The sequence below is a fragment of the Lepidochelys kempii genome, chromosome 10 (assembly GCF_965140265.1).
Source record: "Lepidochelys kempii isolate rLepKem1 chromosome 10, rLepKem1.hap2, whole genome shotgun sequence".
NCBI lineage: Eukaryota > Metazoa > Chordata > Testudines > Cheloniidae > Lepidochelys > Lepidochelys kempii.
In genome coordinates, this window is record NC_133265.1 from 85494036 (window position 1) to 85508547 (window position 14512).

The following is a 14512-nucleotide window of genomic DNA, read 5'->3' on the forward strand; positions in this document are numbered from 1 at the left end:
ACTTGAAGACATCTAATTTGTCCAAAAAAAAAAGGAGTACTTGTGGCACCTTAGCGAATAACAAGTTTATTTGAGCATAAACTTTCGTGAGCTACAGCTCACTTCATCGGATGCATTCAGTGGAAAATACAGATCTTGGGAGACGGGCCAGTCCTTGCTTACAGACAGCCCCCCAACCTGAAGTAAATACTCACCAGCAAACACACAACAGAACCACTAACCCAGGAACCTATCCTTGCAACAAAGCCCGTTGACAACTGTGTCCACATATCTATTCAGGGGACACCATCATAGGGCCTAATCACATCAGCCACACTATAGAGGCTCATTCACCTGCACATCTACCAATGTGATGTATGCCATCATGTGCCAGCAATGCCCCTCTGCCATGTACATTGGCCAAACTGGACAGTCTCTACGTAAAAGACTAAATGGACACAAATCAGACGTCAAGAATTATAACATTCAAAAACCAGTTGGAGAACACTTCAATCTCTTTGGTCACTCGATTACAGACCTAAAAGTGGCAATTCTTCAACAAAAAAAATTCAGAAACAGACTCCAACGAGAGACTGCTGAATTGGAATTAATTTGCAAACTGGATACAATTAACTTAGGCTTGAATAAAGACTGGGAGTGGATGGGTCATTACACAAAGTAAAACTATTTCCCCATGTTTATTTCCCCCTCCCCCCACTGTTCCTCACATGTTCTTGTTAACTGCTGGAAATGGCCCACCTTGATTATCACTACAAAAGGTTCTCTTCCGCCCTCCCCCCCCCCTTGGTAATAGCTCACCTTACCTGATCACTCTTGTTACAGTGTGTATGGTAACACCCATTGTTTCATGTTCTTTGTGTATATAAATCTCCCCACTGTATTTTCCACTGAATGCATCCAATGAAGTGAGCTGTAGCTCAAGAAAGCTTATGCTCAAATAAATTTGTTAGTCTCTAAGGTGCCACAAGTACTCCTTTTCTTTTTGTGGATACAGGCTAACACGGCTGCTACTCTGAAACCTGTAATTTGTTCAAGTAATCTTTAACTTGTTCTTTCCCTATTTTAGCCTCTTCTGATCCTACCTCATTTTCACTGGCATTCACTATTTGAGCTATGAGATGACTCATAGCTCAAAAGATGAGGATGGAGTATTGATTCTGATCTTTGCCCATGAAGAGGTGATTAGAGTTTTTGGTGAGAGCAGTTTCAGTGGAGTACAGGAGCCAGAAGCTGAATTGGAGGAGAGAAATACCAGACAGGGCTTGTAGATAGTGCATTCAGTAATCTTAGAGATGACATGGAGCAGTGGTTGTAGTGTGTGGGGAAAGAAATAGAGAGTGAGAGGATTTGGGAGGGAATAAGTGGGCATTAGGGAGGTCAGTGGTTGGGATGGGGGTCTCTGGGGTAAATGGAGGGGTTAGCGGTAAACAGAAGATGAAGTACTTCTGTGGCAGTGACAGCAGAGAAAGGGAAGAATTATTTTTCGATTATTGTGTTTTCTTTCATTTGTAATGGACAGCTTGATTTAGCCATCAAGCCAATGCAGGCCAGTGAAAATCTGGACCCAGGTTTAATCCCGTTTGTTATAATATGGAGTCATGATGAATAAGAGCAATGTAGAGGCACTGTGGTCTAGTAGAGAGGGGCACAGACAAGGAATCAGGAGTCCTAGGTTCTTTTTCTGGTTCTGTCACTGATCTTCTGTGGCCTCTTAGACAAATCATTTGCCCTCTTTCTTTTTTCTGTTTCCCTCCCACTCTTTGTTTTGTCTGTTTAGATTGTAAGCCTGTGGTCTTCAACCTTTTTAAGCACAAGATCACTTTTTGAATTTAAGAGCAACCCAGGATCTACCCCACCCATTCCCTGAAGCCCTGCCCCTTCCCCCAAGGCCCCACCGTGCTGATTTCCCCCCCCCCCACCCCCAATCGCTTGCTCTCTCCCACCCTCACTCAGTTTCACCGGGCTGGGGGAAGGGAATTGGGGTGCTGCCTCTGGGCTGGGGCTGAGGGGTTTGGATTGTGGGAGGGGGCTCCTGGCTGAGTCTAGGGCAGGGGGTTGGGGTGTAAGAAGGGGTGAGGGGTGCGAGCTCTGGGAGGGAGTTTGGGTGCAGTACGCAGCTCCAGACTGGGGCAGGAGGTTGGGGTGTGGGAGGGAGTTCAGGACGGGTAGGGGTGCTGGCTCTGGGGGGGTGGGGGCTCAGGGCAGGGTCAGGGGGTTGGGGTGCAGGAGGGAGTATGGGGTGCTGGCTCCAGGAGGGGTGTCGGCTCCCACCGGGCGGCACTAACCTCGGGTGGCGGTGCAGTGGGGATAAGGCAGGCTCCGTGCCTGCCCCAGCCCCACGCTGCTCCCGGAAGCTGCTGGCACATCCCTGAGCCGTGGCCCTGGGGGGAAGGGGCATGTGGCTCCACGCACTGCCCATCACTGCAGGCGCTGCCCACGCAGCTCCCATTGGCCGTATTTCCCCGTTCACAGCCAATGGGAGCTGCAGGGGCGGTGCTTGCAGGTAGGAGTGGTGCACGGAGACCCTCTGCCCCCCACGCAGGGATGTGCTGGCCGCTTCTGGGAGCGGCGCAGGGCCAGGGCAGGCAGGGAGCCTGCCTTAGCCCTCCTGTGCTGATGGACTTTTAGCGGACAGAGATTGCGACCGACTGGCAGAGGCTCCGCGATCGATCTACCGTTGGTGACCACTGCTGTAAGGCCTTTTGGTTAGGGACTCTACCTTACTATATGTTTGTAAAAAGAAAAGGAGTACTTGTGGCACCTTAGAGACTAACAAATTTATTTGAGCATAAGCTTTTGAGAGCTACAGCTCACTTCATCGGATGCATTCAGTGGAAAATACAGTGGGGAGATTTATATACACAGAGAACATGAAACAATGGGTGTTACCATACACACTGTAATGAGAGTGATCACTTAAGGTGAGCTATTACCAGCAGGAGGGTGGGGGGGTGGGAGGGAACTTTTTGTAGTGATAATCAAGATGGGCCATTTCCAGCAGTTGACAAAAACGTCTGAGGAACAGTGGGGGTGCAGGGGGGAATAAACATGGGGAAATAGTTTTACTTTGTGTAATGACCCATCCACTCCCAGTCTCTTGATTATCACTACAAAAAGTCCGCCCCCCCCCTCCAACCCGGCTCTCCTGCTGATAATAGCTCACCTTAAGTGATCACTCTTGTTACAGTGTGTATGGTAACACCCATTGTTTCATGTTCTCTGTGTATATAAATCTCCCCACTATATTTTCCACTGAATGCATCTGATGAAGTGAGCTGTAGCTCATGAAAGCTTATGCTCAGATAAATTTGTTAGTCCTCTAAGGTGCCACAAGTACTTCTTTTCTTTTCGCGAATACAGACTAACATGGCTGCTACTCTGAAACCTGTTATATGTTTGTAAAGTGCCTAGCACAATTGGCCCTCTATGGCCACTAGGCGCTATTGTAATACAAATAATAATAGAGAACATGCTGTGTGCACTGATATGGCTCTCTTTGGGCAAGATTTCTTAGCATGATATGTACTTCTGTCCTGGAATATCTTTTGCATGTGATGCATTTTACTGTGGAGATAGGTGCAAGCTGCTGAAGTGATTCAAGGGTCATTTATATACCTGCATATCAGGTATGTTGAAGACTGACAATATTTTTGACTCTTTGCAGCTGTCCTGGATAATGAGAGGTTGACAGCAGAGGAGATGGATGAGAGAAGACATCAGAATGTGGCTTATGAGTATCTTTGTCATCTGGAGGAAGCAAAGAGGTAAGGAGGAGAGGCTCGAAATTACTGGGATATCAAGAGGTATTATTGTACCTGCTTAAGAGAGTATTTGGACATAATTTAGCTTTTGACTGTTGAGTGGCTATATGAGGTAGATAGCTAGAAAATGTGTACATATTATATAATGGGGAGAGGAAACCATGTATGATGTCAGTGCAAAAAACTGTTGATGTAATTGGCTTATCCTGTGTGCATATGTAATTTAAAAATATTGTATGTATAAAATTTTGTGCCTGCATTATAGGTGGAGAGAGTAGTCACACAGGTAAGACTGCCTAACACTTCCCACTATAATCCTCTGTTTTTAGTTCCTTATAACTTTGCCAAAATGTGATGGTTTTGGATGAAATTTTCCATGGTGGGTCTCAGCCTCAAGTTTCCAAGAACAAGATTTGGGAAAAATAGTTTTGCCATTATCAAAACATTTTTTCCAAGCATTTTTGAACAGTTCTCATGCTTCTGTAGTTTGGTGAAAAAATTGAAATTTAGCAGGTGATCATGACTTGTTGCCTCCATGAAAACCCAGCCATATTTGGCCAAGATACAAGTTGGAGTATCTTGGCAGTAGAACTTGTTCTACACTTGCTCCTTAATTTTCTGAATGTTCCACCTGTAAATGTTTCCAAGCCGGATGTAGTTGCATGAGTCTGCCTGCATGTCCTTCTCCTTCAAAATATCCTTTGGGAAAAAGCACTTTGAGCTGGGAGCCAGGAAACTGTGAATTTAAATCTTACCTCTTCCAGTGATTGTTGACTATTTCTGAGCACAGGGTCACTTCTGGTAGAGCTGGGAGTAGAACACATGGCTCTAACATATCAAACCCAAGCTGAATCCACTTACGCAGCTTTCCAAAAGAATCTGCTATATCTATGGGTTTGGTTATGCACTCTGCAAAATGGGGCTACGTCTGTATATATATCTCACTGTTTCAGTACATGATGTATTCCTCTCTAGAAACTGGTTCACAAACAAGCTGGTATGATAGTACTTCAGCTCCAGTGGAGAGCAGTGCTGAAGATCCCCAGTTCAAACTCTGCTGACCACTCGTTCAATGATCAATGAACGAGTTATGTTATGGAATTTATAACATGTTATGGAATTTATTTTTCAGTTTACTTCTTTAAAAACTTGGAAAATTCCATAAAAATTAGGTTTAAAAAAAAAAGGTTAAGGTTGCAAATTCAAGTACTGAAAAGATAGGAAATACCATAATTAAAGTTGATCATATGTGTATGCATTATGAACCGTCTCTGCATGATCCCATACAATTTTTTCCACAGGACCCCAGCCTGATTTAAGGTACAGGCTGCAGGGTGCTCACTGAATGAGGCAGGTGCTCAATATCTCATGTCTCAGAGTAGCAGCCGTGTTAGTCTGTATTCACAAAAAGAAAAGGAGTACTTGTGGCACCTAAGAGACTAACCAATTGCCTTCTAATTGCCTTCTATGGCGAGATAACTGGCTCTGTGAATGAAGGGAAAGCAGTGGACATGGTGTTCCTTGACTTTAGCAAAGCTTTTGACACGGTCTCCCACAGTATTTTTGACAGCAAGTTAAAGAAGTATGGGCTGGAGGAATGGACTATAAGGTGGATAGAAAGCTGGCTAAATTGTCGGGCTTAACGGGTAGTGATCAATGGCTCCATGTCTAGTTGGCAGCTGATATCAAGTGGAGTGCCCCAAGTGTCGGTCCTCGGGCCAGTTTTGTTCAGTATCTTCATTAATGATCTGGAGGATGGTGTGGATTGCACCCTCAGCAAGTTCGCAGATGACACTAAACTGGGAGGAGAAGTAGATACGTTGGAGGGTAGGGATTGGATACAGAGGGCCCTAGTTAAATCAGAGGATTGGGCCAAAAGAAATCTGATGAAGTTCATCAAGGACAAGTGCAGAGTCCTGCACTTAGGATGGAAGAATCCAATGCACCCCTACAGACTAGGGACCGAATGGTTCGGCAGCAGTTCTGCAGAAAAGGACCTAGGGGTTACAGTGGACGAGAAGCTGGATATGAGTCAACAGTGTGCCCTTGTTGCCAAGAAAGCCAATGGCATTTTGGGATGTATAAGTAGGGGCATTGCCAGCAGATCGAGGGATGTGATTAGTTCCCCTCTATTCGACATTGGTGAGGCCTCATCTGGAGTACTGTGTCCAGTTTTGGGCCCCACACTACAAGAAGGATGTGAAAAATTGGAAAGAGTCCAGCGGAGGGCAACAAAAATGATTAGGGGACTGGAACACATGACTTATGAGGAGAGGCTGAGGGAACTGGGATTGTTTAGTCTTCAGAAGAGAAGAATGAGGGGGGATTTGATAGCTGCTTTCAACTACCTGAAAGGGGGGTTCCGAAGAGGATGGATCTAGCCTGTTCTCAGTGGTAGCAGATGACAGAACAAGGAGTAATGGTCTCAAGTTGCAGTGGGGGAGGTTTAGGTTGGATATTAGGAAAATCTTTTTCACTAGGAGGGTGGTGAAACACTGGAATGCGTTACCTGGGGAGGTGGTGGAATCTCCTTCCTTAGAGGTTTTTAAGGTCAGGCTTGACAAAGCCCTGGCTGGGATGATTTAATTGGGGATTGTTCCTGCTTTGAGCAGGGGGTTGGACTAGATGACCTCCTGAGGTCCCTTCCAACCCTGATATTCTATGATTAATTCTGTGATTCTCCATTACATATATGTGTGACGGGTTGGACCCCCATTCTGGGATGCCATCTGATGTACTGGGATTTCACTGAGGCAGCCTGCTCCACTAGCCTGGGCTCCCTCTCCCTGTTTTCCTGAATCAGACTCTCTGGCAGTGCGCGCACACAGGTAGGGACGCACCAGCTGTGGAATCACATAGAGTCTGCGAACAGCTGTCTATGGGAAGACTCAGGTAGGAAATTGCCTAGCACTCAAGTGCAGCTCCCTTCTAGAAAGTACGCCCAAAATAATGTTGTCTTGCTCTGTAGAGAAATCTGTACAAATTGTCAAAGTTTGACTCAGACTCACAATTTATCAGACCACTCTGTTTTATTAGCAAAGCTGCTCTGCTAATACATTTAGAAGTGAGCCCCCCGAGTGGGGCTTGTGTCTCTTAATTTATACAGTTTTTGGAGAACAAGTTACAGAGAAGTTACAGACAGAAGAAGAAAAATGATTTTAGTCACCACCCTTCGAGATCCCTGAGACCAGTCACGTATCTTCAATTACCTGCCACCCTTAACAATCTCCTTTAACAGCTTCCAGTTAACTTAACTAATTGCCCTTCACACCTTCCATTTTGATGCCTGCTTCTTAGACGTGCTGGCTCTATCTTAATTGCTTCTCCATTCAAAAGCTAACTGTCCCTACATGTGCTCCCTCAGATACTTTGTAACATGTTTTGGCATGCCCTCTCATATACAATGACAGGTTTCAGTTTCCACGGCATGCATCTGATGAAGTGAGCTGTAGCTCACGAAAGCTCATGCTCAAATAAATTGGTTAGTCTCTAAGGTGCCACAAGTACTCATTTTCTTTTCTCATATACAATGTATCCAGCATGTCCCTTTATACAACGCTATACTTATACAATGTTATACTTCCACAAACGTAAGCTCATGAATTCACCCCCTCTCTTAATGTGGAGGAAAATACGCAGAACTTCTTGGCTCCCCCCAGTTATAAATTGCACAAACTGGGTTATGTTATAAACAAGAAATAAGTTTATTAACTATAAAAGGTAAATTTTAAGTGATTATAAGGGATAGCAAATAGAACAAAGCAGATTACTGAGCAAATAAAACAAAACATGCAAACTAAGCTTGGTTCACTAAAAAAAACAGTTTACAGCATGTAATTTCTCACCCTAAATGTTGACTTAGGCAGGATTCAGAGTTTCTGTAGCTTAGAGTTCCAGTTATTTCTCTTTACAGACTAGACTCCTCTGTCTCAGTCTGGACTAGGCCCCTGCCTTTCCCTCAGCTTAGTTTGTCTGTCTCTTCAGGTACTTTTTAGCAGTCTTTCTTCTTGGGTGGGAAGGCAGTGAAGGGAGAGTCCTGATAGCCTTGCCTCCCAGCCTTAAATAGAATTTACATAAGGCGGGAAGTCTTAGTTTCCAGTGGAAGAGTATCAGCAGTGTCCAAGATGGTATTTTGCATCAGGTGATATTATCACCTGACCTTGCAGTGTTGAAGCAACCATGAAACCAGGTTTATTTGCAATGTCCACAGAAAGGAGCTCCAGGAAGATGGGAGATCCACATCTTTAAAGACTCATTGTCTTTTTCTAATGACTCATCAAGGCTGATTGCTTACTGTCTGGTGGGTGTTTCCCAAGTATACATACAGTTATAATTGTTACATAATTAATATTCCTAACTCCAGATACAGAAATGATATATGCATACAAATTGGATAAACACACTCAGTAAATCATAACCTTTCCAGTGGTATCTCCCATGACCCATCTTGCATAAAACGTATCTTAGTTATGCCATATTCATATCATAACCATATTTCTATGAAGAATATGGGGTGTAACGTCACAATATGCACCTGGTATTGCAGCCCTAATCCCAGCCTGGTGCAGAGGGGAGGCCCCAAAAGGTGGTGGTGCTGGTTGGAGAGGGAGTTCATCCAGGACTCACCCCACAGCAGCGGCTTCTGTCCCACAGGGCCCATCTGCTCCGGGGGTTGCAACCTGGTGCGGGGGGTCACAGCACCACTCAGATTTGGCCCGGTGGTCGGTCTCCCCCCCCCCCCCCAAAAAAAAATGGAAGAGTGGCTGAGCCAAATTAGAGTTAATGGTGTTGAGACCTGGCTCAAGGGGTTGCAGCGCCACTTAAATTTGGTCTGGCTGTCTCTCCGTCATGATAGAGGGATGGCCATGCTGAACCTGAGTGGTGCTGCAACTCGTGCACCAGGTCACAACACCTGGAGTGGGGAGCTGGGCCCAGTCCCATGAAACAGGAGCTGCTGCTACAGGATGAATGTGGGTTGGGCTCACTCTCCAAACCTCCCCTGGGGCCTCTCCTCTACACTAGACTGTGGGAAGTGTATCTTTGCCTAGCCAGAGTCCAGTGATGGTAACTCCGGCCCTGGATGTGATGACCCATCTAGAACCTTCTCACGACCCACTGTGTGAGGAACATTGATCTACATCAGTGGTTCTCAACCAGGGGGTACATCAGCTCATCTAGATGTACGTCTAGTTTTACAACCAACTACATAAAAAGCACTAGCGATATAGGTAGAATTTAAAATTTTGTACAAAATGTTATACTGCTCTATAGTCTATACACTGAAATTAAGTACAATATTTATATTCCAATTTATTTATTTTATAATTATATGGGAAAAATGAGAAAGTAAGCATATTTTCAGTAATAGTGTGCTGTGACACTGTTGTATTTTATTTCTGATTTTTTAAGTAAGTAGTTTTTAAGTCAGGTGAAACTTGGGGGTATGTGAGACAGATCAGACTCCTGAAAGGGGTACAGTAGTGTGGAGAGGTTGAGAGACACTGTTCTACATCCTTACATTATTAAAGATGTGAGTCATTCATTCCCCTTAAATTTGTGGTGTTCTTTGAGTGATGGACCCTATTGTAGTCCACTGAGGGTTACACATGCGCACCATGAGCCCAGAGTCGGAGAATTTGAAAGTAGTGTCCATTGATTCGTGTATGTGCCCTGGCTTGCCTTGTGCTTTTGTCTGAGGCATTAAAGGGTGGGGTGGACTGACCACTTCTCCAGTTCCTTGTTACCGTCACATGGTCCAGACTGGAACTTCCAGTGTCCTTATCTGTGATGCACTTCTTAAAAAAAAAAAAAAAAAAATTATAGCACTTTTACCAGTTTTATATTCAACTGGGATTGTTTAGTCTGCAGGAGAGAAGAATGAGGGGGGATCTGATAGCTGCTTTCAACTACCTGAAAGGGGGTTCCGAAGAGGATGGATCTAGCCTGTTCTCAGTAGTAGCAGATGACAGAACAAGGAGTAATGGTCTCAAGTTGCAGTGGGGGAGGTTTAGGTTGGATATTAGGAAAAACTTTTTCACTAGGAGGGTGGTGAAACACTGGAATGCGTTACCTAGGGAGGTGGTGGAATCTCCTTCCTTAGATATTTTTAAGGTCAGGCTTGACAAAGCCCTGGCTGGGATGATTTAATTGGGGATTGTTCCTGCTTTGAGCAGGGGGTTGGACTAGATGACCTCCTGAGGTCCCTTCCAACCCTGATATTCTATGATCTTAGTTTTCAGTGTTAATAGTTTTACATAGACTTTGGGGTTTTCACTCCCCCCTGCCCACATACAGGTACTGGACTATGCCCACAACTCTGGATTTTAAAGTCTGCCTCCCACCCATGATTGTTCTCTCTCAGCAATAACCACTAATGCTGCCTCTATTGCCTGGGAGAAACTCACATTGTGGCCAGGTGCAATATTTGCCAGTACTTACTCAGCCACATCCAAGAAGGCTGGACATTTCGCCTTCGTACGCATCTCATGGAGCTCACCATGAGACCGCACTTGGACCCAGGCCAGGGAACCCCCTCGTACATTGGCCTGATTCAGTGAGGAGTGTGCCTACCACAATTATGTCTGATGGCCGTGCCAGCAGAACCACCCCCGCAGAATCCATGGCGAGACCTAGTTGGGAGATAAGGAAGCACTTCTATAAGCATGGGACTAAGTCTTCCTCCAACTCAAAGAAGATGGACGCTTCCTCCACCAGCTCATCTAAAGGGGGTGAGTACGTTCCAAGTTCCACGTGTATGAAAAAAAGACCCATAAACAATCGGATTCAGTGGTTCTGGGCGACAAACTGTCAGAACTACCATCTCCAGCACATTATGGGGTGCTAGACTGTCCTGTATCAGGAAAGACTTCAGCACCGATACCAGTGCCTGGGAAAGAGAAAGTGCCTCTTATGCCAGGGAGATCTGGAGCCATGACTGCACATCAGGATGTCTTTGACTTGCTGGATCCAGAATCTCCTCCTCTCTCGGGTCCATCTGTGACATTCTCCAGAGGTACAATCTGGATTGTTGAATAGCTGTGTCCCCTCAATTTTCCAAACTAGAGTGCCTTTTACACTGCTTGCTATAGGAACATCCACTTCTGCCCTGTTCTCACATGGCCTCTAGCCTGCAAAATCACTCCCAGCTATGGTACATGAATACGCTGCCAGCCACTCATGAATTGTATTGCAGAGTGACACCAGCAAATTCCCAGTCCCAGCCTTGTCTCCCAGAAATGTGTCTCTTGTAGTGCCCAGCACTCTACTGATAAATGCAAGCTCATAGAAAGTCTGTCATTTCATCAAAGGAAAATAATATGCACAGACCCTGTTATCTCAAGTGAAGATTCCCAAACTCTTCAATCCAAACACACACTGGTTTAGATAAAACAAGGTTATTAACTATAGACCGATTTGAAATGATTACAAGTGATGAGGCATAAAAGTCAGAATTGGTTACAAAGAAAATAAAAGGATAAAATTCAAGCTAATACCTTACTTAACAAGCTAAGTGAAGTTAAAAGCCAAAACGTTTTTCTCACCATAAGCTTACAGTAGTCCATACAGGCTGAAAAGCCTCCTAGCCAGAACCCCTCTCCCCCCCGCCCCCCAGTTCAACACTGCTTCTTTTGTCTTTCAAGTATTGTACCTGCTGTGAGTATAAATGGGAAGAGAGGGGTGTGTGTGTCCGTCCTATATTCTTATACCGTTCTCCCCTCTTTGAGGATTATCTCCAGGTGGGGTTCAGGTGACAGCCAGTCTGTTTACATGGAACTTCCAGCTGTTTCACTGTCAATATGTAAAGTTTTTGGTCACACCCTTCTTCCTGCCACAGAACGGCTGCTTAACTATTATGGGTGATAGCCCATAATAGTTGATCTGATTATGCTGATACCTGGCCAGGGCATCAAGGTGCCTTTTGTCTCTGAAAAACTGGTTTGGGCCAGCTTCTCTAACTCTGGAGCATTGTACAGTAGACTCCTATAACTTTGCATACAGTGTTGATACACATATTTTACCAGGATACTAATGTTCAGCAGATTGAGTTTGCAAATGATACCTCACAAGGCATGCTTTGTACAAAATTTATAATAGTGTTGTAAAAGTGGTATAATGGTATAGACTATCACACCCTCCACTTCCAGAGAGATCAAATCCCCACCCCGGGATGTGCTTATGGTACATGGTCCCTCATCCGTTGCGCCTATGCTCTACACTCTCCTGTCAGCTCCATCAGTATCTCCAGTTGAACCAGAGTCCACCTTTTGCTCTTCTAGTGAGTTGGAACCAGAGGAAGAACTGCCCTTACCATACCACTCCTAAACACCATCCATAGTAACAACTGCTTCCTCAGCCACTGGTAACCCATGCCGTGGGAACCCCCACAACCTCTAGTGAATCAGGCCCATTGGCCATATTGGGATCCATGCAGATTGGGCAGGCATAATATTCCCCCCTCTCCCCTTGGAGCCCACCCGATCTGTGAGAGAACAGTCACCTGCTTCCCCCTTGAGGGATCATTCCAGCTGGCCCACAAATTTTGATGGTGGAGGAAAAACTTTATAGCCCAGTCCCAGTGGTTCTGCTGTAACTGGCAGGATTCCCATCCTCCTCACCAGATGAGGTGGTGGCTGCATCATTCCCTTCCCCACCGAATGACTTCAGACAATTCCAGAAGCTTTTGCGGAGAGTTGCAGGGGAAGTCCAAATTCCATTAGAAGAGAGCCAAGACTCCTAGCCTAAGCTTCTGGATATTCTTCACACCTCAGGACCAGCGAGAATATCATTACCAATTAATGAAGCCAGCCGGGAGAGTGTGGCGTATCCCTGCCACATGCACGTCTACCCTAAAGGAGTGGAGAAGTGCTACTGTGTTCCGGTCAAAGGGTCTGAATTCCTTTTCTCCCATCTAGCACTGAATTCCTTAGTAGTCCAGGCTGCTACAGAAAGGGCAAAACAGCAATACCCTTGATCTGCACCTGCTGATAAGGAAGGGAAATGTCTAGATCTTTTAGGACAGAAAGTCTTCTCTTCCTTTAGCTTACAATTCAGGATAGTAAATTATCAGGCATTGTTGGCTAAATATGACTTCCTGAATTATAGTAAATTCAAGGAATTTGCTGATAGCCTTCCATAAAAAGATCATAGTTGCTTTCAGGCCCTTGTTGATAAATGGAAGCTCGTCGCCAGAACTATCTTCCTATCTGTAGTAGATGCAGAGGATACCTTCTCCAGGGCCATGGCTACAGCTGTAGTCATGCAAGGAGGGTTTTGGCTCCATTCTTCTGGTTTATAATACCATTGAGGACCTTCCTTTTGATGAATCCCATCTTTCTGCCAGAAGACAGATGAATCATTACATACACTAAAGGACTCCAGCTCATTGGGCATATACGCTCTGGTCCTGAGACGAAAATTCCATTGTCAGCCCATCCACCCAACTTTGCAGGTCTCCTCAATACTATCCACAGAGACCTTATGAACCCTCACATTAACATCAAAAGACTCCAAAGTCTTGCTTTCATGGGTCCCCTTCGCAGGAGTCAATGTCCTGGATTCAACCTCAAGTCAAGAGGTATTTTTGACATGAGCCCGAGAGCCACCACCCACTGAGCTGACCACCTCATGACCCTTCTACTCCCTTTGGGGGTTGTTTAGTGCTTTTTTCCCCATGCTTGGAGCATGATCATGGACAAATGGGTGTTGAATGTCATCCACCATAGCTATATGATCGCATTTGTCACGCTACCTCCTCCAAAAAAAAATCCTCTCCATCCCCCTTCTGGGACCACTCTCACAACAGTATATTCATGCAAGAGGTACACTCCTTATTGCAATAGGGAGCAATAGAACATGTTCCTCCAGAATATCAAGTAACGGGATTCTACTCAACTTACTTCCTGAGACCCAAGAAGAAGGGCGGATGCAGACCAATCCTCCATTTATGGCACTCGATCACTTCATACACAAACTCAAGTTTCGCACAGTCACATTGGCAGTGATAATTCCATCCTTAGAGAAAGGCACTTGGTTCATGGCTCTCAATACGAAGGACTCTTACTTCCACGTCGATATCCATCTTGCCCACAGATGTTTTCTAAGATTTGCAGTGGACACCGACCATTTCCAATACAGTGTGCTCCCCTTCAGGATAGCTACCGCTCCAAGTCTTCACCAAAGTCTTTTCCATAGTAGCGGCTCATGTCAGGCGTTATGGCCTCCTTGGGTTTCCATATCTCGATGACTGGTTCCTAGCTGCCAGATCCAGACAAGAAGCCCACACATCAACCTCAGCCTCCTTTCTTCCCTAGGTGTTGGTGTCAACATTGAAAATCGATCCTCGACCCCACCCAAATCTCTGGACTTCATCCGGACTACCATGAACTCTGTCACAGCATGAGCTTACTTGCCTACGGATAGATTTCAGACAATGAACAACATCATAACTTGCATCATGAGCAACCCTTATGTACCGACCAGGACTTGCCTGTCCCTCCTTGCCTACAGGGCTTCACACACCTGTGTGACCTCCATCTCATGACTCCACGTCTGCTGCCTTCAGACATGGCTCCACTCCGTTTACTTACCAAACCATGACTCTATGGACTTCATGGTGTCCCTGCCAAGGTGCTGTCATCCCTGCGATGGTGGACAGACCCACATTATGTATGCATGGGAGTTCCCTTTCTTCCCTCCTTCCTAGACAAGATGATCATCACAGACGCATCCGTTAGTCTGGGGAGCCCATATGG

At 45.4% G+C, this 14512-nt stretch overlaps 1 protein-coding gene across 1 annotated transcript in view; it reads left to right on the forward strand.

Moving 5' to 3' along the window:
- IQGAP1 (IQ motif containing GTPase activating protein 1) overlaps window positions 1–14512 on the forward strand; it is a 179893-nt gene that overhangs the window by 11473 nt on the left and 153908 nt on the right. The window contains exon 2 of the mRNA XM_073304652.1: window positions 3665–3764. Coding sequence (XP_073160753.1) covers window positions 3665–3764 — 100 coding nt within the window. The remainder of the gene's footprint in view (window positions 1–3664; window positions 3765–14512) is intronic.